Consider the following 25,978-nt stretch of genomic DNA (forward strand, 5'->3'; position numbering starts at 1 on the left):
AAACAGGAGACAGAGTCTTGAAGAGATTTGAATCCATAGAACCGCCTTCTGGATATAGTGAAATGTCTTCCGGACATGGTGAAAAATTTTCACTCACATGAAAAAGCTTCACTAATGCTATATGGGCATTTAACACACCATTTAAGTTTAATGCTGAATATTCATACAGTACAGGCCAAAAGTTTGGACACACCGTCTCAGTGAATGTGTTATCTTTATTTTCATGAATACTTTCCAGATGCACTGTATCTGCATCTTGTGTGATAGGGGTGTTGAAATAGGGGTGTTGAAATTTATTATATAATCAATGCATAGCGAAGCAGATGTGGACGATTCTGCATTGATGCAGTGCAGAACATAATTGATTATATCATAATGAGGTTTCTGGCAACGGCATAAATATTCTCTTTAAAAAGTAGTGCTAGTAGTGACTGTGGCTGCCGTGTGCCGTGATGTGACGTTGCACACTGACATGACCAATAGAATCAAGGCTAGTGTTCTTTCTGCCACTATCTGCTGTAGGGTCTTTCGGTCCAATACCGTGCAGTTCCCAAACCAGACAGTGATGCAACTAGTCAGAATGCTCTCAATAGTCTCTATATAGAAGGTGGTGAGGATGGGTAGTGGCAGATGGACTTTCCTCAGCTTCTGCAGGAAGTAGAAATGCTGCTGGGCTTTCTTGGCTGTTGAGTTGGTGTTGAGATTCCAGGACTAGACAAGAACCTGTGAGACCTGACACGGTTGTGCCATCAGGTGCTGAGGAATTATGGTTTTGAATGCAGAACTGAAGTCTATGAACAGCATTCGAGCATATGTGTCCTTATTGTCCAAGTGGGTGAGGGTCAGATGCAGTGGGCAATATGCGGGGTCGAGGGCAGCAGGGTCTTCATATGTTTCATGACCAGCCTCTCATAGCACTTTATCACAATGGATGTAAGTGTAACTGGATGGTAGTTATTAAGACATGACAGTGAAGACTTCTTTAGCACAGTCACAATGGTGGTGGCCTTGTTGGAACATGTGCTCGGTTCGATGTTAAAGATGTTGGTGAGAACATCTGCCAGCTGCACTTCTCTGAGAACTCGTCCTGGGATGGGGATGTTGTCAGGTCCAGCAGCCGTTTATGAGTTAACTCTGCAAAAGAGTTTTTCTCATGTCCACCGTGGTTACACACAGCACCCGGACACTGGTCCCTGGAGGCCTGCTCTCCGCAGTAGTCCAAGCTGCTGCAGTTGTTTTCGTAAGTCATCCTGTAGTTTAGTAGCATAATGAAACCGGAAGAAATTGGTTGTCCATGTGTCTTTCCCAGTGTGCTGAAAGACAGAAAAGTAAAAAAAAAGTGGAATCAGAGAGTGGAAATGTGGAATCAGGGAGGCTGCTGCGAGCTACTGTCACACCGGTTTACCTTATGTGATAATCATGTTCTTTTACTTCTCCAGTGACTTCAACACCATCCTTTCCACAATTCTGAGGGACTAGCTGGAGTACACAGGAGTGAATAATCACCTGCATCCTCAACAAACTCACAAACCGACCACAGTATTTGAGATCTCAGGGCTGTCTATTGAACAGGGTGGTCTCCAGTTGTGGTCCCAAGAGGGAATGGTTCTGGTACCGTTCCTCTTCTCCATCTTCACTGCAGACTTCACCAATTGCTTCCTACAGTTCTCTGACGACTCTGCAATAGTCAACCTCATCACGAATGGGGTGACAAGGAATATAGAGAACTTTCCCAGGACTTTGTGGACTGGTGCCAGCAGAACTACCTCCAGATCAACTCTTGAAAGACCCAGGATCTGGTGGTAGACTTCCGCAGGTGCAAATATCCACTGCAATCACTGAACATACAGGGAAAGGACAGAGAGCTACAGGCACCTTGGTGTTCATCTAAACAATAAACTGGTCTAGACTCACAACTGTGATGCAGAGCAGGCTTTACCTGCTGCAGAGGTTCAGTTCTTTTGGAGTGAAGTGAAGGGACCGCTTTTGAAGGCCTTTTACGAATTTGTGGTGGCCTTAGCCATCTCTTATGGTGTGGTCTGCGGGGGAGGTGTAATCTCTGCTGGGGATAGGAAGAGACTGAATAGGCTGATCCGGAGGGCCCTTTCTGCTCTAGCATGGTCTTGTGATGCAGTGGAGGTGGTGAGTGACAGAAGAATGGTGGGTAAGTTGTCATCCCAGTTGGACAACATCTCCCACCCCATGCAGGGTAGGATGTTACCAGTTTCATTTATTTATTAACTAATTGTTAACCATTCTGTTCACCAAACAGTGAGGTACATACTGCTTCAGCTTCATTATTCATCCATAGTTCCACACAATTATGCATACCCACAGTTTTCACTGTAGTTTGCCGGTCCGGCAGCATAAAGGTTCCCCCTGGAAACGCGTACCTTTATAGGCCAGCTTGGGACAGGGGAAACGTGTGTTTGATGTAGGCAGTAAGTGTTTGTCTGTTGTGTTTATTTTGTTAATGTATAAGTGTTCTTTGTATGATTTCATTCATGTCCTTTGTCTTATGAAATGGTAAATTGTGAATATGTATGGGTGTATATTTATATATAGAGATCTAGATGTGACCTGATTAATGACCACCTGCTTTTCCCCCTGACATATTGAGCTCACCCAATTAGGCTTTGACTGTGGAGTGTATTAAGACAGTGTAGTAAGCAGGGGGCCTTCGTGTGGGTCAAGGTCAGGTTGGTGGGTCAGTGATTGGGTAGCATTAGAGCAACAGCTTGCTGTGATTCTTTATCTTTTGTACTTCTGTATATATATTGATGCCTACGATGGGCGTATTTGTTTGCACTTGATCAGTACACTTGGTGTTCGTTTGACATTTTTTGGTGGAATCACAATGTGTAGACCAGACGTGTACGTTCCTGCTTCACAATACAGTTGGCATATTGTCTATGCTATTACTTTTTGCTGCTATTATCTTGTAATGTCCACTTTCTGCTGTGACAATGTAAATTTCCCACTTTTGGGACTAATAAAAGAACATCTTATCTTATATACGGTTGTTACAAGATGAACTGAACAGTTCTGCTCATTGTAACAAATCAAAGCATCCACAGAGGTGTACAAGTCCTTAACTCTTTAACTTCATCCCTCTAGTATATCTTTGAAAAGCATGGGATCCCCAGTTTGTCTATACATTGGGGGTGGAGCTTCCCAGAGTGCTCCAGGGCGCAACTACACAATTTAAAATAAAGTAAAATAGGTTGTTCTAATGGTGAGGTTCTGGAGGATAAAGGGACAATTATATCTGTAAGATTGTTATTGGAGTTTTCGGTCTGTTTTAGCAGAAGACTGAACATCAAGAGTTTCAAAATTACATCACCTGTTGAGGACCTGTACCAGATAAGAAAAGGCTCAATTTTAACAAAAATATCGAAAAAAAAAAAAAAAAATTTAGCTGTCAGACCCAACATTTATCTTCATTTATTAAATCAATCAAACTATGAACCTCTCTGTAGATGTCATGTCATAGATGAAGCATGAGGTACAAGTGCATGAGATAATATTTAAGAACATAAAAGGAACACCTCTATAATAATTTAGGTACACAGATCAAACAAAGTAGACATGCAAACTGGACTGGCGATATGGCACAAGCTTACACATGGGAAAAGATAACAATAGGTGGTCACAATTATTTAAGATCGGCAGATGAGACAAGGCGCAAGGTGGGATCCGAAGCCCTCACAGAAGACTGGGGGTTGCTCATTCTTTCATGTCATAGATAAAAGGAACAAATGCATAAGGGTGAACCAAAACAGAACCAAAACAGAACCGATATCCAATGACATACAAAACTGATATCCAATGACATACATACATGACCTATTGTACATTTGTCTCTACAATCTCTATGATCAGTCTCTAATTTAAATAGTGGGACAGTAAGAAACAATAAAAAATAATAAAAAATAATGCTTTAAAAAAATTATCATAATTAATTATACCGAGATTTCTGTCTACCAGTTTTGATTTATACAGGTAAGGAGCTGACATTGGCAGCTTCTCAAGTCCTTACCTGTATAAAAGACTCCCATCGATAGGAGCAACCAATCTATCCAGATTCCAAACTCAGCACCATGGCCAAGACCACAGAAAAAGTATGTCAGGGACAAGGTTGTGGACCTACACAAGGCTGGAATGGGCTACAAGATCATTGCCAAGTAGTTGGGTGAGAAGGTGAGTGTTATTATTGACAAATGGAAGAACTATAAAATAACTGACAATCTCCCTCGGACTGGAGCTCCACACAAGGTTTCACATTATGGAGTTTCAATGATAGTGAGAAAGATGTGAAACCAGCCCAGAACTACTCAGGAGGAACGTATCAATGATCTCAAGGCAGCTGGGACCATAGTAACCAAGAAAACAGTTGGTGACACACTACATCATGATAGACTGAAATCCTGCAGGGCGCAAGGTTCCCCTGCTGAAGAAAACACATGTATAGGTTTAGCACTGAATAGCTAAATGATTCAGAGGACTGGGTGAAAGTGTCGTGGTCAGATGAGACCAAAATCATCAACTCAACTCACTGTGTTAGGAAGAGGAGGTGTCCCCACCGTCAAACGTGAAGATGGAAAAATTTGGGGGTGTTTTCTGCCAAGGCGACAAGACAACTGCATGAGATGAGATTAGATTGAATGAGATGACAATGAGATTAGACATGTGGATGAGATGAGACAGGAGTGCACATGGACTATGTTTGATGATGACATTGTGGTCTGTAGTGAGAGTAGGGTGGAGCTGGAAGACACTGTGGAGAGGTGGAGATATGCTCTAGAGAGGTGAAGAATGAAGGAGGAGCCTAGTGGGTAACACACTCACCTATGAAGCAGAAGTGAAAGTGAAGGGATTGTCATTGTGAAACACTGCAGCACAGCACACGGTGCACACAAAAAAATGTCTCCTCTGCTTTTATCCCATCACCCTTGGTGAGCAGTGGACAGCCATGAGAGGTGCCCGGGGAGCAGTGTGTGGGGAAGGTGTTTTGCTCAATGTCACCTCAGTGCCAGTCAGGATTCGGATCAGTGTGGATCAGGATTCAAACTGGCAACCTTCTGATTATGGGTTCACTTCCTTAACTGCTAGGCCACCACTGCCCCCAAATGTGTTGAACTGTGTTCAATTTGATGCAATAAACTTTTATTACACCATACGTCTCACTAGTGACAGTGTGCTTTTCACAAAAGAATTTCAACAGAAAATGAAATCAATTTAATTAGCAATCACTTGCTGCATACTTAGTTAGATCACAAGCATTCACAAGCATCCCTGTTCAGTAGCCCATGATTTCACAATAAAAAAATTTGGGGTGAAAGTGAAGTGAATATATATTATGCACCTTGTTTTCTCAAAATTAGTCATAAATTTGGTTGTTTTTTCCCTTTGTAAACCCCATTGAAGGTCTATAAAGTAAGACATGTGTGAATTGAATTTTTCACTCAAATATATCCTGGGATAAAAGGACACCCGTGTATGGACCTGTCCATTCTAGTAATTTTTTCAAATATGCAATAAAATAGATGTTCTGCTTTCATATTGAATATAAAAATAAAGCATTTTCCTTGTCTGGAAAAAGTTTACTTAGCTGTCTGTTGTTCTCTAGAAATCCATATTAATTCCTGTTTCTTTGTAAATATAAATGTATGAGTGGTAAACGCTACAGGACTTATCATCAAGACTGCCAGGGTCTTTCAGCTAACGTTCTACTAGGAGTTGTAGGAGTTTAACTTCATTTATAATTCAAATACATATATATAGATTACATATACATATTAATTTTTGAATCTTAAAGTAGGCTATGTTAACAAAAAACTGGGTCGTAAATACATGTCTGACATTTGAAACGAACCAAGACAACAAAATCCGCTTCACAAATTTGCCAGTTTATGGTTCTTTAATTCTGTATTACACCGTGGACCTGATTGACGTTCGTTCATATAAAAAGTGCGCGGCGGCTCTGTTGACGCATTCGCTCCCATAGACGCCACATTCAACGCGGCATCTAGTGTTTATATCTATGTTTGTGGTTACCTGATTTGGACTGGTTAGAGTTAGGTTTAGGAGTAGAGTTAGTATTAGGCTGTACCATGGTGGCTTTCAGAGTACGCATGCGCAGTCCAAATCGGGTTACCGGCCATGCGATGTGGGACGGTGCATTCTGGGATACAAACACCGGAAGTGATTTGACCAACAAACGGGTAAACGTAAGGCTCGTCGGTCGTACGACACAAAACACAAAGATTGCTTCTTTGTTTAAGTATACGTTTTGTGGAGATGTAGATTAACGACGGCACCGTCCATGTTTGGATGAGGTTCTGTTTGTGAGTGCACACGAGCATTTAGCTAACATAAACGCAGCCACATCCACTCCGCTTCTGAGTCAGATACAGGCCACTGCCAATCTTGCATTGACCAGACGGACGCTGATTTCAGGCGGCCATGCCGCTGGGGTTGAAACCGTGCTGTGCGGTTTGTAAAACAAACAGCTCTTCGATGTGGAAGAAGGGGAGCCAAGGGGAGATCTTGTGCCACAGCTGCACGGGGAAGAGCTGCAGTAGCAGTGGCTCGTTGGGCCCGTCTGCGTCTATCGCTCCACAGCAGAATAACGGTGGAAAACAGGTCGGAAGCAATTTTCCTGGTCAAAAAATGTTAATACAGTAGACATATGGCCATGGATTTTCATGTCAAGCTGTGATTTTTGTCTACACCCTCTGCATGTGGTTCTCAAAAAGTACCACCAGCTATCTGGCTTTTAAATGACAGTTGCCCAAAATTAATATTACTAAATGAATATGTGATTCCATTCACTGCAGTTTAAATCTTCATCAGCTTTATTTAGCCATTAAAGCTTCTGAACTCTGTACTAAAGTGAACCCCAGCGTTCTCTTATCCTGTCTGGCTATGTGCATGCTTTGCCATACTCCCTCCTGATGAAATTCATTATCCAGTCCAAACAGGAGATTCACAGGAGGTCGGCACGGTTGAGAAGCACTAAGTACAAAGCACCAGCTTCCGAGAAGAAGGTTTCTACTAAAGGAAAAGGCAGGAGACACATCTTCAAGCTGAAAAATGTAAGACGTCAGAAACATCCCAATATCAGTGATGTATGACTGTAGTTCTAACAGATTTCTTTTTTCCAGCCTATCAAAGCTCCAGAGTCCGTGTCCACAATTATCACTTCAGAATCAGTGTTTTATAAGGTATGTGCGTTTACCATGAAAACTTAGAACCTTTTGGATGCTTTAGTTAAATTCTTTTTTTTTTATTAATTCACAGGGGGTGTACTACCAAATAGGAGACGTCATCAAAGTTGCTGATGAAGATGATGGAAAGCCATACTTTGCACAGATCCGTGGTTTCATTCAGGATCAATACTGCGAGAAGAGCGCTGCTCTGACCTGGCTGATTCCAACACAGGCCAGCCCCAGAGACCAGTTTGACCCCGGAACCTACATCATAGGTGTGTGGCTGGCTTGTAAAGGAAAGTGAAGTGATTGTCATTGTGATACACAGCACACAGTGACAACGAAAAATGCTTTTAACAGTCACCCTCAGTATGCCGCATGAAAGGCGCTCAGGGAGCAGTGTGTGGGGACAGCACCTTGATCAAGGGCACCCCGCTAGGCCACCACTTCCAACAGTGCTGTTTCTCTGGATATTTTAATCTATGTCCATGGAGTTAATTTTTGTTTGAAGTTGTGTGTATTCAGTTTGAATTTGTGAATCAGGGTTGAGGACATTGGTGATGGCCTAGCGGTTAAGGAAGCAGCCATGTAATCAGAAGGTTTCGAATCCCGATCTGCCAAGATGCCACTGATTTCACTGTGTGCACTGTGTGCACTGTGTGCTGTGCTGCTCCATATCACAAGTGACAATCACTTCATTTTACAAATTAAAGCTATGAATGTGTGGTATCAGTTTTTAAGTAGTATTACGCCCTTATTAAACCTCGCACTGCACCTCGTTTACTCCGAGCCTCCAGTACTGCTCGCTTGGTCCCTCCATCTCTGAAGGTAAAAGGAAAACATTCATCTAGACTCTTCTCCGTCTTGGCCCCTCGGTGGTGGAATGAACTTCCCCTCGAGTTCAGAACAGCTCAGTCACTGAGCACCTTCAAACGACAGCTCAAGACCTTTCTCTTTAAAGAATATTTAGATTAAATTGTAATTTTCTTGTTGTTGAACTTTGTGTACAGAATCTACAACAGAGTGAATAAAATAGATGTATTCATAGTTGGGGTCCTAGTGAACCGGAATTGATCTCTTCATCGATGGTAACTTGAAAGCACGTTGTAAGTCGCTCTGGATAAGGGCGTCTGCCAAATGCCGTAAATGTAACTGAAAGTCAGATTTTTTTTTTTGAGTCATCGTCGTTCAGATTTAAAACCACAATGTTCTGCAGGGCCGGAAGAGGACCTGCCCAGGAGGATGGAGTACCTGGAGTTTGTGTGCCACGCCCCGTCTGAGTACTTCAGGTCCCGCAGCTGCCCTTTCCCCACCATTCCCATCCGTCCAGAGAAAGGCTACATCTGGACTCACATAGGACCCAGTCCTGCTGCTGCTTTCAGGGAGGCTGTCGGGACAGTGAACTAAGCCCCCCCCCCCCCCCCCCCCCCCCCCCCATTTTGGTTATGTGATGACGACAAGGGTCTAGCCTACGGCTAAATGTTTTGTAATAAAATGAAATAAGGATATTGCTTGATTTTGGTGGGTTTTGCACACAGCGATGTATTAGGCCATTTTAACACTTCTAAGTGTCAGGTGATATAATTCATGACTAAGTACCCAGTAGTGAGTGTTCATTCTTTGCAGATACTCACGTAACATAATTGGTCGTTCTCCTGTGTTTAGAACATCAGTGGTGGATTGTTACCCTTTCATATACTGTAAAACCAGCCAGTGTAGGCGCCATAATCACAACAAAGGTCTGATGTATTTCTGATTTATGAGGGGGAGGCTGAACAATGCCTTGCCCAAGCAATGGTAATTTTGTGATATTTCTGTAAAAAAAAGTTTGGAAAAGTTGGAAACAAAAGTTTTATGGGATCTGTGAAGGATTTTAATCAGGATGGTTTTGTGAGTTCTAAAGAGATTTGGCATTTATGTTTGTTTAATACACACTTCATATGAATAAACAGAAAGGGCAGAAACATGAGGGGGGGGGTTCAGCTGCCAAAGGCCATGAGAACATGAGACAGCTGCTGCTAAATATACCCTGTGACGGGCACAGACACAGAAGAGAACGCTCGTCTCATCCAGCGCTTCTCAGCCTAGTGAAGACCACACTGAAGAGCTGAGGGGCAGGAAGTGAGTGGACCTGGGCAGCCATGAAGAGCCTGCGCTTCCTGTCAGCCGAGTCTTTCGTGTTGAGTGGTAGGAGAGCTCAGGACATCAGCTGCCTCACGTACAACCTCTACCCACTCCTCTTCAAAGCAGCGTACTTGCATGAGCAAAGGACACTGCTTCACGACCTGGTCCAGAACTGGCCGCTCCCTGAGTTACGCCTACAAAGGCTTCTGGGAAGAACAAAGGATTGCAAGGAAGATCTGACTGCGAGAACCTGCCACCAATGCATGGAGGCCATTTTGATGGGACTGCAGGACTATGTCCTGTGCGCTCCAATGACTTATGGAAAAGTCCTACGTGTGGCAGACCTGACAGGAATCCGTGACTTGGAGCACCAGGCCTGTCGCTGCGGACGACCCATGGGCCGCTGGGCACGCACTCAGTTGCTCGCTCGCATCTGCTACCAGGTGATGGTGGCCCTGCAAGCAGAGGACGTACCACCCTCAGCTTTTGAGGTAAAGGTGGACGTGCACGTGGAGGCGTTTGTGACTGGCTGGAGCTTTGAGATGGTGTCCCAGGCGTTGCTGCTGCGACGCCACTGTCCACTGAAGCTGCACTGCACGGCTCTTCGCACTGACTCCATGTCCCTCCCCAATCTCTTCTACCTGCTGCCGCTGGCAGAGCCAGAGGGCCTGTGCCGGCTGGACATGGTGCACAACATCAACCTCAAGGCACCACACCTAGAAGTCATGCTGACAAAGCTGAAGTTTAAGTCACTGCGTGCGCTCACGCTGCCGGCGGGGACCGTGGACGTGCGGCGGTTTGGCCAAGGGGATGCAGAATTACTGATGACTCTGGGTGAACTGCTCAGTCAGCTCATCTGCCTCTCAGAGCTGGGCGTGGCCTTCTCCTCCCTCACGGGACACCTGCGCAGGCTGCTCAGGTGAGGGTGTGAGGAGAAAGATCCTTCTCTGCATTCTCCAAAAATATACTGTACTAACTAACACACACATTAAAGTTCTAACACAACATTTTCAGACTTAAAATTTCAATTTACACTTGTGAGGTTATGTAGTAAACAAAGCAAAATTTTTAATGTTTCAAAGCGGTGAAGACTCATCTCATGAAGCTGCTCTCACTGTGATTGTTCATCATATTTAATTTATGATGTATGAACACCACTCAAGTCCTGGTTTGATGCAACAGAAGCAATTCAAATGATTCAAGAATAGACTGATATTGTGTTTCTAGAAAATGAATTTGAATTGTGTATATTTTAATCAAAATTGCATAATTTGAATAGTTTAATGTCAGTTGTTACATTAACTCTGAATTCCAATTAACTGCATTCTATACACATTCACTTTTTTTAATTTCAGTTTACTGAGACGCTCAGAGCTCCTTTTCATATCTTTGACAGTTCTGCAGATTGGGGTAAAGCAGTATTAAGTATCATGGATGTAGCAGCACCCACAGCTACTTGAACTTGTTAGCCGGTTCATTTGCATATTTACTTCATAAAGTAGATAGCAAAATCAGGCAGACAGAGCTGACATTACATAAGGAAGAAGCATTGAATCTATAGCATGTTGGGATTTGAGACAACATTGATGCTTTAATGCTGAAAGTTCATGATGACATTAAAACAGTAATGTTGCTAATTGGGATCAAATTGTCTTGTGGACGTAGCTGATGTACTTTGTCCTTGCTATACCCATGAAAACATAGATCTACAATTTAATTGAAACATTTAGCTGGCAGTTACAGCGTGAAAGTTCATTTTCAAATTTTTTGCTTCATGAAATAAAATCTGTAGTCTCCCTCCTCAGTCCGCTGACCACCCCACTGCAGCGTCTGGACTTGACCAACTGCGGTCTGACTGCAGTGGACATGGCCTACTTGGCCAACAGTCTGCACAGTGAACACCTGGTGCAGCTGGATCTGAGTGGCCATGATGTCTGTGAACTGTTCCCCAACACATTCCGAAAGCTCATCCACCGCAGTGCAGAAACACTGACCAGCCTGGGCCTGGAAGAGTGCAACCTGGATGAGGAGAATCTGGAGATATTGGTCCAGGCCCTGGGACCCTGCCATGTCCTGGAGGAGCTGAAGATCCTGGGCAATCCGCTGAGCCGCACTGCCCTCCAGAGACTCTTCTCCATGCTGGCCCAGAACTTCCCTGCACTCAGGTACTAATGCTGAAACTCTGGAGGCACAACTGGTAGTCCAGTGTCCCTTTTCATTATACACGCCTATTTTTAGCCCTCTTTGACCTCCAGAATCTCAGGACTGTTCCATAATAAAATGCTCTGGGATCAGTGTTTGAACCAATACAAGGTCATCTCCACGGTCACAGTAATAGTGGGAATGTTAGACAAAAGAACAGTGGTATTGAAATAGTAAGACATAGAACAGTGGTATTAAAAAAGTGAGACAAGTGACCCGTGACATTAGAAACTATTAATACTTTACTGTATTTTCACTGTTATCTTTTGTAGGTATGTAGAGATGCCAGTGCCATGTGATTGCTACCCTGAGAGCACCACCTACCCTCTGGATGACACTGCTTTGCTCTGCTATGACCATGAAAAGTTCCAAGACATGAGGGCAGCATTGATAAATGTGTTGGAGAGGGCTGGGAAGGGGCATGTGGAGGTGTGCACCCCCCTCTTAGGGGCATATGACCCAGACATCCAAGAAACATCCAAAGAGCTTGGTGTGTCCATGATTCACTCCTTTCAGGATGTGATTGGCAGCTTCATGAATACCATTACTGGTGTGGTAGAAAAGAGGGGAAACAGAATTTAACATACAACTGAATACATTGGACTAAAACCCAGAGGACTGTAGAAGACAGATGAAAAAATCATCTACACAGTTTAATGGCTGAGTTTGAATAGCAGTAGTTCACCAGGCAACAAGGTAGTTATAAATAAATGCTTTGAGAAGTGCTGTTAAAATTGTAAAAATAGATTTTGCAATAAATTAGTACATATTGATTTACAATAAAGGTTTCTTTTGTGAAAAGTTGTTGCTCAATCATAAATCCTATTACTCCGATGTTTATACAATGAACCCACGTGTCCAACTCAGCCACGTCTCACGAGATCCCTTTATTCTGTTCAGGGCTGGCGACACGGATCCCATAATGCAGTGCGCACTTTGCTGACAAACTGAGCGCCGTACGAATTGAGTTTACACAGGGCTTTGGTGACTTTGAAGCACAAAAAAAAATAATTGAGCTGCTTCACAACCTTTTTTTTCTATGTGGGAATGCTCCTGTACAGATTCAGTGGCTGTTAAAAAGATTGCGCTCGACAAGGCAACTGAAGCGCTGCATTATGAGATCCGTAGTTTGTGTGTTGACGCCGCTTCATGGATCTGTATGTGGTGATCTCATGAGATTGAAACCCATGCTCTATACCATGCAGAAATTGAAATGTGCATATGTTCAGAACAATAAACTTCTCTCATTTCATGATAAAGTTGTCAAGGGATCATTTAATTATTAGACTGTACACAGAATACAATTTCATTTTTAAATACAACAAAGAGAGACGAGCGGGAAATTTAATTCCTGCTGATACGACTTCTACTTCTTCTGCCACTCCTCTCGCTCCACCCTTTCCCGGATCACCTCTTTCAGGTAGGGCTCCAGGTAGTGCTTATCCTGCAGGACCATAGAGATCACCATTACCAATCAAGCAATCGTTTAAAATAAAGTATATCTTCATTAGTTTTATGTCTGTGCTGATACAAAGAGAAACTAGAAATGGGGTTGAGACAATTCCTAACTGATTGTAGGGAGAACACGCAATTAAATAATATGACCTCTTCAAATTTTGTCCACTGTTGCTTTGGCAGGATCTGATGTTTCATGGACAGGTCCAGAGCTCTCTTGATGCGGAACATCCTGTCGTTGTAGACGTTTTCCGGCAGCCGGCGGACAGCCTCCTTCACATCCGTGTCCTCGTACATCGTGTCATCCCGCAGCAAGCCTGAGACAGTACAGAGTAAATCGTCACAGCAGCCACGGACGCGATTTAATCCCAGTAAAAACACGCCACAGGGCCTACTCACCCAATTTATTGAAACCACATGAGTTGTAGTACCATTTCCGGAAGCCATCCACCAGCCTGCCGCCCGCAACTACAAGACGGAACACGACAGGACAGGGATCAATTGGAAGGACTGGAATTCTCTCCGTACTACTGGCATCGGACATTTCACCAGCGTCGCCCGCATTCTCTTTCACCGCTTACTTACTTACACCTCCCACAACCAACGCGAGTTTCGAACGATTCAGCCAGGAGCCTTAAGAGCTGCTAACTGCGCTAACAGCGGACACACGGCAGAGGACACCGCGGACACGCGACATTGCTAGTTGGATAAAACCGAAATTAAAACTCCCTGAACTAAATCCTGTCACAGGGCGCACGATTGTTGGTCTCTTTTTAAAAAAACATTCTGATGCTGGTTTAAAATTCGCCACTGATGTTACCTGGTGCCCTCGACGCCATCTTCTACCACTCCAGGGGCGCGTTGAATTGTGGATAATGTGACGCGCTGGTTACGTCATCTCTCTGTGACGGCGTCTCAATTATCACTAATGTGGAGGTGGAGGTAGATAAATATCAGAGTATTATTAATCATTTCCAATATAGATAGAAGTAATAAAGTAATATGAGATATATTGAAATCGTTAACATTGAGCGTAACCAGCTGAGGTTTTCTAACCAAAAATTACAGGACATAAAATGAACAAAGTTCACCTCAAATTTGCAGTTTTTAAAATCTGTCAGTTCTAGTTTGACTTCTGAAAACAACATGATGATGTAGATGAATGGCCTTAAAGCAAATGGCGTAGCATGACAAACCCTCATAGTATTGCTTTTGTGTACAACCTAATTTATACTTCTACAAAAAAATGTATATTTTATATAATAAACAGATAACCTTCCGTGTCCAACACAACTGTTACAAACGAGATATCACTCTCAAACCATTTTCCATTAAATACTGACTTTCTGTTTAAGTTCAGTTTATTTATAGAGCACCTTTAAACCACCAGTTGACCAAGGTGCTGTACAAAGTAATGTGTACTTAAAATGGACAGCTAAGAACAAATGCATAAAACATTTAAATAATTAAATAATAAAAATATAAAAGCAGGACATAAATCAATAAAACATAATCACAGGACAAAAACAATAAAAGTAAAAATAACAATAAACATCGCTCTTTACCCAATTCTAACAAAAAGCTGCAGAGAAAATGTGAGTTTTTAACCTTGTCTTAAAACCTGTCGAGTGGGAGCTGATCTAACATGCCAGGGAAGGCTGTTCCACAGCTTGGGAGCTGTGACCCCAAAAGCTCTATCTCCACGAGTCTTTAGCCTAGTCCTAGGCGTGGTCAAGAGCAGCTGATCAGATGACCGAAGTTGTCTTGCTGGACTGTAGATGTGGAGAAGGTAACAGAGGTACAATTAGAAATATCTTAAACTCTGCCATAAACTTCACTGGTAACCGATGAAGTGAGGCCAGAATCAGGGAAATGTGGTCACGCTTTCACTTGCCAGTGAGCAGATGAGCCACCGCATTTTGCACTAGTTGCAGCTGATGGGTTATGGACCGACCAATACCAAAGTATAATGAATTACAGAAATCCAGCCATGAGGTGATAAATGCATGGATAACACACTCCAGATCCCCAGGTGGTAAATAACCTTTGACCTTGGATATAGTCCTTAATTGACTTGTTTTTATGACTGAGGACACTTGTTTATCAAATGTAAAATCACTATCAAAGGTCACACCAAGATTTCTTATGGATGGTTTGAGAAATTGGGACAAGGGACCTAAAAGGGACCTTTGTTGTGTCCGAAAAGGATAACTTTTTTTTTCTCAGTAAGGCACTCAACAACGGGCCAAATAGAATCATTACTAATAGCTTTAATGGCATGTAGATCTGGACATAATCTGCATAGCAATGAAAAGCGATGTTGTGTTTTCTGAAAATTGACCCCAGCGGCAGTACGTATCACCATATGTGTGGGGAGCAGTAGCTGAGGTGAAGTCACCTACAAAAATAGCGAAACTCTGACCAGTTAGGTATGATCGTAACCAAGCAAGGGCGTTACCTCTAATGTCTACACAGTGCTCTAGATGTGACAGCAAAATCCCATGGCCCTCAGTGTCGAAAGTTTACAGAATCAACATCCAACATAAGGTCATTTGTGACTCAAAAAAGTGCGGTTTCGGTGCTATGATAGGGTTTAAAACCAGACTGGAATTTTTCATAAATATTATTTGACTCCAAAAAGGATGGTAGCTGGTTGAATTGTGGCTTTAAGTAGGACAACTTTACTTCTCATAGATTACACATTGCATGTCTTGCATCTCAGATTTTCAGATATGCTTTATTCATTCCTTTACTCAAAGGAAAACGTTTCGTGTAAAAAATATGTTAAATAAATCTGTTCTTATCTGTCCTGTTTCCTTTAAGGAGCCCTTAGGAGTTGATATAAGAAGGCATTGAAAAGAAATGCATTTATTTCATGGATTCAAATTGATTTTTATTGTCATATGTACAAAGTAGTGTACAGAGTATAATGCAGTTGTTATTTGCTATCTTCACAGTTTAGACAATTAGTGCAACATAAGAATTTAAGATGGACTGCCACCACCATGCTTCACAGTAGAGATAGTAACAGCCAGGTGATAAGCAGTGCCTGTTTTCATCCAGACATGACGCTTTTGAGTTACAGTCTGAGACACTCCAAGCACTCTGCCATCTGCCTTTTAGTGAGGAGTGGTTTCCGCCTGGTTTAGCATATTAAGAATGGTTGACCTTCAAGATGGGTCTCTGGTGTAAAGAAGGGCAAAGCCAGAACATATGAATAATACTGGCCGAGGAATGCTGACATTGGTCACAAAATGGACCGACGCCCTCATAGATTTGTGACTTGGCCTCAACTTTATCGTAAATGGATGATCCATGAACTTGCAGCAGAAACTCCTCCCAAATCTCATCAGGAATTTCCTGTCCCAAATCCTCCTCCCAAAGTGTCTTCAGAGGGGTTAGCACATAAATGAAAAATTTGATTAGATATATAAGAAACTGAACCTTTCAGAGATTACCTTTTAAGAAGGTCATCTAAAACAGTCTGGGGGTCGATTGGGAAATGTGGGAAAGGTATGATGAGCAAAGCTATGCACCTGCAAGTATCTAAAGAAATGCTGCTGAGGAAGAGAATATTTATGAAGCAGTTGTGAGAAAGAGGCAAAGACGTTGTCTATGTATAGGCCTTTAAACAGTGAATGCCAGCTTTTGACCACATAGCGAACAGATCATCAACTAAAGATGGAGGGAACTGGTGTTTTGCAGCCAGCGGGGCATAGGTGGACGAAGCTTGTAACCCAAATTAATGTTTAAATTGAGCCCACATTCTGAGAGAAGTTTTAACAATCCTATTCTTGGTATAAGGCAAAGTGTGCACTGGAACTTTTAATAGCTCATTAATTGTGTGGAAGATTATTGCAGTTATTATTATTACTGAGAGATTGTCTATCACTATGTACTGCATCATTACAGATGTCAATGTACAGTTTAAGAGCATTATGGTGAGTTGTTAAGTTTGACTTCCTCCAGTTGGTGGACATGCTCAGTGAGACACTTTTAAAATACTTTCCTTCTAATACCTTAAGGTGTCCCACCCACTGTGTTTTGTAAATCATACAATGACCATTATAAACAAAACACCAGAAACTGGTTTGATCATGCCTTGGACTTTTTAATATCTTTTTAATAACGTTCAGCTCTGGTCAGATACCGAGCCTGTCTGGGTGTTCATCATATTTCGTTAAGGTTCAGTGTTGGACACTACAGTACAGCTCCATGTGTTTTTATTCAGGGTTCCCACTCTAAATGAGACTTTTCCATGACTTTCCCTTACCAAAAAGCAGAATTTCCATGACCTCCCAAATAAAGAAATGTCCAATATAACGTTTGGGTGACGAGCAGAAAAGGGCATTTACAGGGGTTATAGAATTCAAAACTGTACGTACATCATTGGTGAATATAGGCAGCTTGGACTGTTGAATGGAACAAATAAAAACCTCAATTCCATCTCTAACATCATCTACATCTTTTTTTGTATTATTATTTTTGAGCAAAACAAAAACACTCAAGCGGAACAAACATGTAAATACTTATCAGGTGACCTATAAAGCTCTAAATGGTCTCGCCCCGCAATACCCGAGTGAACTTTTGGTTCTTTACGAACCGCCACGCCCCCTTCGATCAATGGGTGCGGGGTCACTACTGGTACCAAAAGTACAGAAGGTCACAGCTGGGAGCAGATCCTTCTCCTATAGAGCTTCGCAGTTGTGGAACAGCTTGCCTGTCAGTATCCGGGACTCAGACACAGTCTCAGTGTTTAAATCCAATCTGTTTTCTCTGGCTTTTTGTCCTAGACCCTCATTTCACTTCACTTTGACGCAGTGTCAATTATAAAGTCCAGTTTATCAAAGAGTCCCCCTGTTAGACACAGACAAAGTTAAATTCACCCTAGTTAGGATGTCCTAGTTAGTATACCGGGCCACTGTAGCACCAATATACCATTATAACCACATATTTCAGTATCGGTCGTACAGTGCAACCGTCTGCCGCTACTTCTGTTTGTTTTTCTCCGAGACACGGAATCAAACACATAGACAACTGGCAGACCCCAGTGAAGAGACCAGCAAATAAATCCTGGCTCCTGACAACTGCTAAACAAGGACATACCATGAAACAAACCAGAGGGTCACCACAGCCACCAACACCGTTACAACTACAGCTTCAGGGATCTTCAAGTGGACCAGTAACATCATTATGGACACGTAATCTAGACCATGACACTGGACTACATTCTGGACTTCTCCAACCCTACAACTGTAGGACTTATTATTATATCATCCCCAACCATGCACTGACACCATTTGCAGGCTCACTCTACCCTGGAAGGGGGTCCCTCTCTGTATCACTCCTTCCCAACATTTCTTCCTTTCTTTTTTTTCTCTCTCCTAGAGTTTTTTTTGTGTGGAGTTTTTCCTTGTGTGCAGAAGGGTCAAGTGTGGGGGGTGTCAACTGTAGGGCCTGTCAAAGCCCATTGAGACATACTGTATGTGATTTTGGGCTATATAAGAAATAAACGTTGTTGTTGTTGTTGTTTTGGCTATTGCACTATATGCTATTAACAAAATTTCCTGACAATTCACTGACTTTTCACTCGAATGATCAAATACCATAATATTCCCTGTGCCTGAAATTCCGATATTCCAGAAAGTTCCTGACCTGTGGGAACACACCATTATACACCATTCTGCTATACATTTGGGGATTCACCATGTTCACCTGGAATTAGGGTAAAAACTGTGCTGCATTTTCCACTGGAAAGCTTTTCTGGACAGGAACCATGAATTTGTCATGTCACAAGAGGTTTACAGAGTGAGAAAAGTAACTTTAATAAAAACAAAAAGCCAGTATGCCTTGTGTGGGCTGCTAAAAATGAATGTGGTTCACCATGGTTGCTTTGTGTAGTAGTTGTGGTGTGTGTGAACCACTGGGCCTTCAAACCACTTGAAACATGGCCTGGTGCTTACTGATTCTAGCAAAAGCACAGAAGAGATAAATCATTTTGGTGAACAAACACACTATAGTGTTTTCTGAAATTGTTCAAAGTCTCTGCTGGTGCTGAGGGCCAGCTCAGTGCAGAAGTCCTGGTCTGGCAGAAACACAAATCGGTCCAGGGAGATGTAGCTGGGGTGGGCAGGATCGTACTGAGCTCTGCCCAAGTACTGCAGGAACAGGTGCCTCTCCTTCACACGCAGGAACTGTGCATTCAGGACCTTGACAACATGATTAGTCAGACAGGAGATTTAGGACGGACACAAACATAATAACTAACTAGTGTTGGAATTGAGTAACATGAAGATTTTAAATGTGTATGTATGTGGCCGACAAGTGCAAAACAAACATTTCATAAAACTAATTTAAAACATGCAAAACACTTTCCCCCCCCCAATTGCCCAAACACAGCAAGTAGGTATGATAGATCAGAAGTGCCTGTTTTGCAAAGGGAAATAAAGCGAACCTGAGACTGTATGTGACGTTTTGTTGAAATAATTGAAGCCAACGAGCAGAGTTAAGAGTCCTCTCCAAAACTGTTTGATTGACACCACATGCACTTCCGTTCTATCATACGCATGCCTTCTATATTAAAAGGTGAAACACTTTTACAAATCACCAAAACAAATAGTCAGTAGTCAGTACCACTTGCCTGATCGGTTCAGTGCATACATGCGCACGCATGCAAAAGCCACTAACCCTACCCGATTGTGCATGTGTGGTTTTGGCACTGACACAAATTAACAAGAAAGAAAAATATGGGTAGGTATGATAGAATAAGTGCAAAGTGAAGTGATTGCACACAACGAAATGTGTCCTCGGCTTTTAATCCATCGCCCTTGGAGCCATGAAATGCAATGTGTGGGGATGGTACATTGCAGAGATTGATAGATCAGAAGTGTGTTAATTTGTTTTGCAATTGTTGGCCACCTTGAAACTGAACATAACAATAAACATTGATAAAACACATAGGCAGTCTCAAACTTAAACACACACTCTTCAACATCAGAATAAAATACCTGGGGGAATTTGACTATGAGTGAGTGGGGGACACCCATTACATTGTGGACATAATCAAATATCTGAGTGAGCTTCTTCTTATTGGCTGTCAGCACTTTCGGGACCTTGGTAACAATATGCTGTATTTCTCCCTGACGAAAGCCAAATTCAAGTTCACAAACCTGATGCAGAAGAAAGAAGGAAAAAATTAAGGTGAAGTGAATGTCACATGTGATACACAGCAGCACAGCACACGATGCACACAGTGAAATTTTCCCTCTGCATTTAACCCATCACCCCGAATGAGCAGTGGGCAGCCATGACAGGTGCCCGGGGAGCAGTGTGTGGGGTGCTTTGCTCAGTGGCACCTCAGTGGCACCTTGGCGGATCGGGATTCGAACCGGCAACCTTTTGATTACAGGGCCGCTTCCTTAACCACTAGGCCACCACTGCTGCATTGGCCGGGAATCGAACCCGGGCCTCCCGCGTGGCAGGCGAGAATTCTACCACTGAACCACGAATGCTAATTACATATCTGCATAACTTCCAAACTGATTCCTGCACAATTCACACCATCAGTATGTTTCTTAAATTCTTATTTCAGATTTACAAACAAATTCCTGAAGGTTCTGCGTACCTTGAGGTTTTCCTTTATTGGCTGTAAATTTCCACACAGCAGCCTGGGGAGTCGAGTGAGAATGTCTCTTGTCTGAATCAACAGAGGAGTAGTTAATTATAGACACTGGTACACACACTCTACATCACAGACACACGTTGTGGCCTCAATCTGGACGTTCTAATGTTCTATTGTCTGCCAGTCAGTTACAGGATAAAACGTGCAGGACCAATCAGCACACTGCGAGAGTATGTCCCATCCTTGTCCTGTTCTAATCAGCCCTGTATGTTTCCAACCACCTAAAAATGTTCAACGCGTCTCCAGTCCGCGTCCCATAGTTATTGGTTGTGAGACACCGCTGAGTTTGGATTAAGTTTTTGGTTAAGTTTGGATCTAAAGGCCATTTATGTTCTGTTTCCGTTTAACTATGCCATGTATAAATTGTACACTCCAGCCTCATGCCCTCCATTAGCATCACAGAATCTCCTGACAGAGGAATAATGAGTCGGTGGTCCATGGAGCTACTGGCAATGAACAGACCCCCATAATCCCATCTGGATGTGTGGAGAGAGGGCCATGCCCAGGCAAGATCTACCAGCTTCTACATCAACATTTTCACCCTACTCGTTACATGTAATTTATGTTTAAAAACATAAATTTGTAATATTTGTTTATATTTGTTTTGAGGTCAATAGCAGTCGCACAAGCATTTCACTGCATATCATACCATGAACGAGACAAATAAAGTTTGAATTTGAAATTGACTATTACATCCTGGTACAGCTGGCCCACCAGGTGGCACCGTCTGTGTCCTGTATTATACTAATCAGCATTGACAGTATGTATTGATTGTGAGAGCAATGTTAATTAAATCTGGCTCTTGCATTACGTGCAATAAATCCATGCATTCTCAACATGACTGTCCTGAAGTGAAATCCTATCCAAGAAACACTGACATGGACCATCGGCTCACCATTAACCTTTTATGTTAAGTTTGCATACATGTCTGCAGTAGATAATGCAATGTGATGCTTTGTCCTCACCTTACTTGGATTCAGACCCAGTTGTTGCTGAAAGAAGCCAAGGCGGTTGTCCAGCCTCTTCACGCTGAAGTTAAGCAAGTAGGGAGCCTTAAACACCATGGATGCCACAGCCTCAGAGCTGAACTTCTTTGACTTCAGATATGAGACCCTGCAATGAAAAGGAGAACAGTGTCCATCACAGCATCATTTAAAAGAAGGTCTAAGGATGATTGTAAAACTAACCTCGCTGACAGGTTGTCCAGGTTCTCTGTGAGGAGAAAGGGGTTCTTGGTGAGCAGGGGTCCCAGCTGTGAGTCCTCCACACCCAAATCTTTCAGGAAAAGCAGTCGAGGCACCACATCTGTCTGGAAGTCAAGCCTCACCAGCATTGAGCCCACATTACGCCTCTGATCCAGCTGCCAAAGGTTCACCCCTGGGTGAACACATGTGTCGTCAATGTTTTATACGAGCATTTCATGGATATTATGGTAACTTTTTTTGTGTGTTTCCTGTACACCCAAACTTGACTTCTAGTGACCAGATACTGCCAACTAACAGTACTGCTGTTTTCATTTTGGTCCTTACCTAGATGGACCAGTCTAGTGAGAGTCTGCGATTGATCAACATAGTCTCTGAGTGAAAAGGTAACTGGAGGAAGGCACTTTGTCACAGCAATCTGCAAGGCCTCCTCATCACTGATCTCCTCAAATGGGGAAAGGGGTGGTGCAGCATCCAGATCTAGACAGATAATTACAATGTTATGAATATCAGAAAACACACACACACAAAAAGTGTAGCATAAAGTGGATCACAACTTACCCAACACTGTCTGAATGTTGCTAAGAGAGGGTGTGGCATTTGTTTTGGGCTGATAAGATACCAGTGCTCTCTTGTCCTTGGCCTGAGGAAGACCATGTGGTGCTCCAGACGTACAAAGACCTCGTTCAGCGCAAACTTTCCACTTCTCCTCAGGTGTCCGTTCAGTAACCGTAACTCTGAGGGGAACAACCTGGCGCAAATGTTGTGAAAAGGTTGTGTTAAGGCTGATGGGATGTTGCCAGACTACATTGGTACTGGAGGAGAAGCAAAGCCCACTGCTGCGCAGAAGGATGATGCATCGTTGGCACATGTGCATGATGGGAGAACACATGGGGTCCTGCAAGAAATAACATTTTATAATTTACCCTTTAATATCACTGTGATATTGACTCACAAAATAATGTGTGTTTTAGTACTATATGTCTACTATATGGCTGCATGATGGTTTGGTGGTTAGTGACATGGCCTCACACCTCCAAGTAATGTATTTTAAATAAATAAATAAATAAAAAAACAATCAATTCACAGACACTATTCAATTATACAATTTAGTATTGATTTCAATATCATTGGCACTGGTCGATAATTAAAATTTCAGTTTTGCATCTGCTCGTTCACAGAAATCGGCAGCTGATTACAACAATTTTCAATAGGCATTGCAGAGGGCAGCCCCTCCCAACTATCTCTCATTGCAAGACACCCCCACGGCCAGCCCACCCACTCATTCAGATCTCTCTCTCTCAGATTGATTCACTGACATTACCCTCCACTTACTTCTGCATATTTGTGATCTGTGAAGATTAATACTTGTTTCACTAAACACTTAATTTTGATCTTTACTTTGGCATCTTCATGATCAATCAAGATTAATACTTGTTTCTCTAAACAATATTAATTTCAATAATTTACTGTCACATATTGTATATTTAATTTGTATATTTTTGTACATTTTTATGTTCTTCTAACCAAATTACTTTGCTTTGTCTTATTCTAAAGTTGATTCTAATGCCCATCAAGGATGTGTCTTGTCCCCACTGCTCTTCTCCATCTTTGTGGGGCAGTGGTGGCCTAGTGGTTAAGGAAGCGGCCCCGTAATCAGAAGGTTGCCGGTTTGAATCCCGACCCACCAAGGTACCACTGAGGTGCCACTGAGCAAAGCACCGTCCCCACACACTGCTCCCCGGGCGCCTGTCATGGCTGCCCACTGCTCACTCAGGGTGATGGGTTAATGCAGAGGACAAATTTCACTGTGTGCACTGTGTGCTGTGCTGCTGAGTATCACGTGTGACAATCACTTCACTTTCACTTCACTTACTCACGGCCCCCAGATCACATCCCTCAAGATCACATTATATAGATCTATTATTATGGCCCGGTGATATGAAGCACACAACACACAAACTACATATCCCATAATGCAGTGTTTCAGTTGCCTTGCTGAACATGATCTTTCACTAAAGCTCAATCTGTACAGGAGCAGTTTCCACATCCTTCAACACTGCTCCCCATTGCTATATCAGACAGCTCAGTGTCTTCTGTGGAGACCTTCAAGTTCCTGGGTATAACCATTTCCCAGGACCTGAAGTCAGAGACAAACATCTCTTCCATCTCTACTTCATCTGCTAGGTTCCAAAAATGTACTTCCTGAGACAACTGAGGAAGTCCAGTCTTCCAGAGGAGCTGCTGATCCAGTTCTACTCTGCAGTCATTGTGCTCCTATATCACAGTCTGTTATGGAGCAGCCACAGGACAGGAATAGACTGCAACAGACTCTTGTCCCCCTGTTCTCCACCTGACCCTTTGAGGAACCAGGAAAAGGGCAGGAAATATCATAACAGATCTAGGGCTGAAATGATTATTCGAGTAACTCAAATTATTTGAATACAAAAAATGTTCAAGGAAAATTCTTTGCCTCGAGGCTTCGTTTAACTATTGATAGAGTTGTTTAAAAATGCAAAAGTATGACTTATCCGATTATTCGATTAATCAATGGGGGAAAAAAAAAAAAAACAAACAAAAAAGAACAGAATACTCGATTCCAAAAATATTCGATAGTTGTAGCCCTATACAGATCCCTCACACCCTGGAAAGACGTTTTGACCTGCTGCCCTCTGGCAGAAAATCTAGAAAAACAGTCACCTCGCTGTCACCCTCCTAAACTGTCACAGACATTGCAACTGCACTTTATGTAAACTTGTGGCATTATTTGTCTAATCTTTGATTTTTTCTGTTTATGAGATTTAGACTATATCATATATTGTTGTTTTATACTGTTAACTGAGACAACATAGACCAGAACACAATTCCTTGTATGTGTTCACTCACATAATTGACATAAATGTGACTGTTTTTATAAGGACTTTTTCTGTTGAATTGCTTTATTCTATGAGTTTGTATTTGTGTAATGTAATTGCATGTTATTTTAACATAGCAAAAGTCCTCTTTAACCATATATATAAGGGGCAGGTTGTCTGGTTTCTTTACACCAACACTATGAAACACTACATTAAATAGTGTTGGGCAGGGCTGGCTGTTTTCCCTACCCGGAGGACCCAATGTTTACAATGAGAAACACACCAAGCTCACAAAAAAAAATTTAAAAATCAAGAGCACTGTCTGGAAGTATTTTTATATATATACCAGATGAACGAGGAAAATGAAAAGATTCAAAGTTGTTGCTATCAAAGCGAGCAGCAAGACAAATTTGGTAGTACGTGGGATTTGAACCTGGGACTTTGTGTTCGTCTGGTTAATAGGCTACTACCACTACTTACTGAATAAGTATTCTATGCATCTTACTAGTTATACAGGGTGTGTGTGTGTGTGTGTGTGTGCAGTTTACCATCTAAAAACATCCACACTAGGAACTTTAAAATGGTGCAAGTGTTTTTCTGTGCACCCTGGGGTGGGTTCCATAAGCTCATATCCTGCTTAGGATTCCAGGCCTATTGATACTGAGAGATTGATTGAGTGACTATTTGTTCACATTTTCATAAAAAATATTCACATTTCTCATAAAAACTATCAATCTCCCTTGTTTTTTTTTTTATAATTCTGTAAGAACAGTTGGACCAATTTCACTGTACATACTACAGATACTACAGAAGAGCCTCCCGTTGAGATGTGGGTTTGAGACAGTCTCACCCCTCTCACCCACTCAACTTCAGAGACGGTGACATCCATCACATCTCCATCTGACACGTGACTGATAACTGAAATGTATTACAATTGCAATTATACACTTAAGCGCCAAGGGTGTTGCATCCTTACCTGACGGAAAATTCTGTATATAAAACTACTATAGGTCACCATTTGACAGCACGTAACAAAAAAAAAACGCGTCCTCAGCAGGACCAGGACGGCATACAATCGTCTGTTAGCGGTGTAGCTAATCCAAACAAACCGGTTACAGAAACGAAATGCGACGAAGTTCAGACGCCCGCTGCTGCAAATACACACGTGTCACCACGGAAGTCCCGGAGATACCAACACTTTAGAACCGCAGGGGGACACGTCCGGACACCAACTGCAGCTTCAGCCTA

General features: G+C 42.5%; 4 protein-coding genes and 1 non-coding gene across 6 annotated transcripts; 2 read left to right on the top strand and 3 right to left on the bottom strand.

Annotated features, from left to right (window-relative positions):
- Positions 1–6,194: 6,194 nt before the first annotated feature.
- On the top strand, positions 6,195–8,630 carry gatad1 (GATA zinc finger domain containing 1). The gene is made up of 5 exons (XM_028995348.1): positions 6,195–6,645; positions 6,975–7,097; positions 7,167–7,226; positions 7,303–7,486; positions 8,428–8,630. The coding sequence occupies exons 1-5, from the start codon at positions 6,466–6,468 to the stop codon at positions 8,616–8,618; spliced, it is 738 nt and encodes a 245-aa protein (XP_028851181.1). The 5' UTR covers positions 6,195–6,465; the 3' UTR covers positions 8,619–8,630.
- An 18-nt stretch (positions 8,631–8,648) lies between these two features.
- lrrc14b (leucine rich repeat containing 14B) lies at positions 8,649–12,781 on the top strand. Its single transcript, XM_028995344.1, has 3 exons — positions 8,649–10,254; positions 11,141–11,500; positions 11,810–12,781. Exons 1-3 carry the CDS (start codon positions 9,353–9,355, stop codon positions 12,117–12,119), a joined length of 1,572 nt encoding a protein of 523 aa, XP_028851177.1. The 5' UTR covers positions 8,649–9,352; the 3' UTR covers positions 12,120–12,781.
- Positions 12,782–12,792: 11 nt separating this feature from the next.
- uqcrb (ubiquinol-cytochrome c reductase binding protein) lies at positions 12,793–13,903 on the bottom strand. Its single transcript, XM_028995349.1, has 4 exons — positions 13,813–13,903; positions 13,392–13,460; positions 13,143–13,309; positions 12,793–12,981 (listed from the first exon to the last, which is right to left on the bottom strand). The coding sequence occupies exons 1-4, from the start codon at positions 13,829–13,831 to the stop codon at positions 12,904–12,906; spliced, it is 333 nt and encodes a 110-aa protein (XP_028851182.1). The 5' UTR covers positions 13,832–13,903; the 3' UTR covers positions 12,793–12,903.
- A 3,478-nt stretch (positions 13,904–17,381) lies between these two features.
- mterf3 (mitochondrial transcription termination factor 3) lies at positions 17,382–25,892 on the bottom strand. 2 transcript variants are annotated; one of them, XR_003751190.1, is made up of 9 exons: positions 25,707–25,892; positions 22,437–22,773; positions 22,203–22,355; positions 21,861–22,050; positions 21,639–21,786; positions 20,617–20,688; positions 20,000–20,161; positions 18,876–19,201; positions 17,382–17,404 (listed from the first exon to the last, which is right to left on the bottom strand). XR_003751190.1 is itself a non-coding variant. In XM_028995346.1 (8 exons), exons 1-8 carry the CDS (start codon positions 25,746–25,748, stop codon positions 19,007–19,009), a joined length of 1,299 nt encoding a protein of 432 aa, XP_028851179.1. In that variant the 5' UTR covers positions 25,749–25,892; the 3' UTR covers positions 18,793–19,006. The 2 variants fall into 2 exon arrangements, 1 of the variants encoding a protein (XP_028851179.1); XM_028995346.1 differs by lacking the exon at positions 17,382–17,404 and having other exon boundaries at positions 18,793–19,201.
- On the bottom strand, positions 20,433–20,503 carry trnag-gcc (transfer RNA glycine (anticodon GCC)). The gene has a single exon. It is a non-coding gene; the product is annotated as a tRNA-Gly (tRNA).
- Positions 25,893–25,978: the final 86 nt, after the last annotated feature.

This window comes from Denticeps clupeoides, chromosome 11 (genome assembly GCF_900700375.1).
Source record: "Denticeps clupeoides chromosome 11, fDenClu1.1, whole genome shotgun sequence".
Classification (NCBI taxonomy): Eukaryota; Metazoa; Chordata; class Actinopteri; order Clupeiformes; family Denticipitidae; genus Denticeps; species Denticeps clupeoides.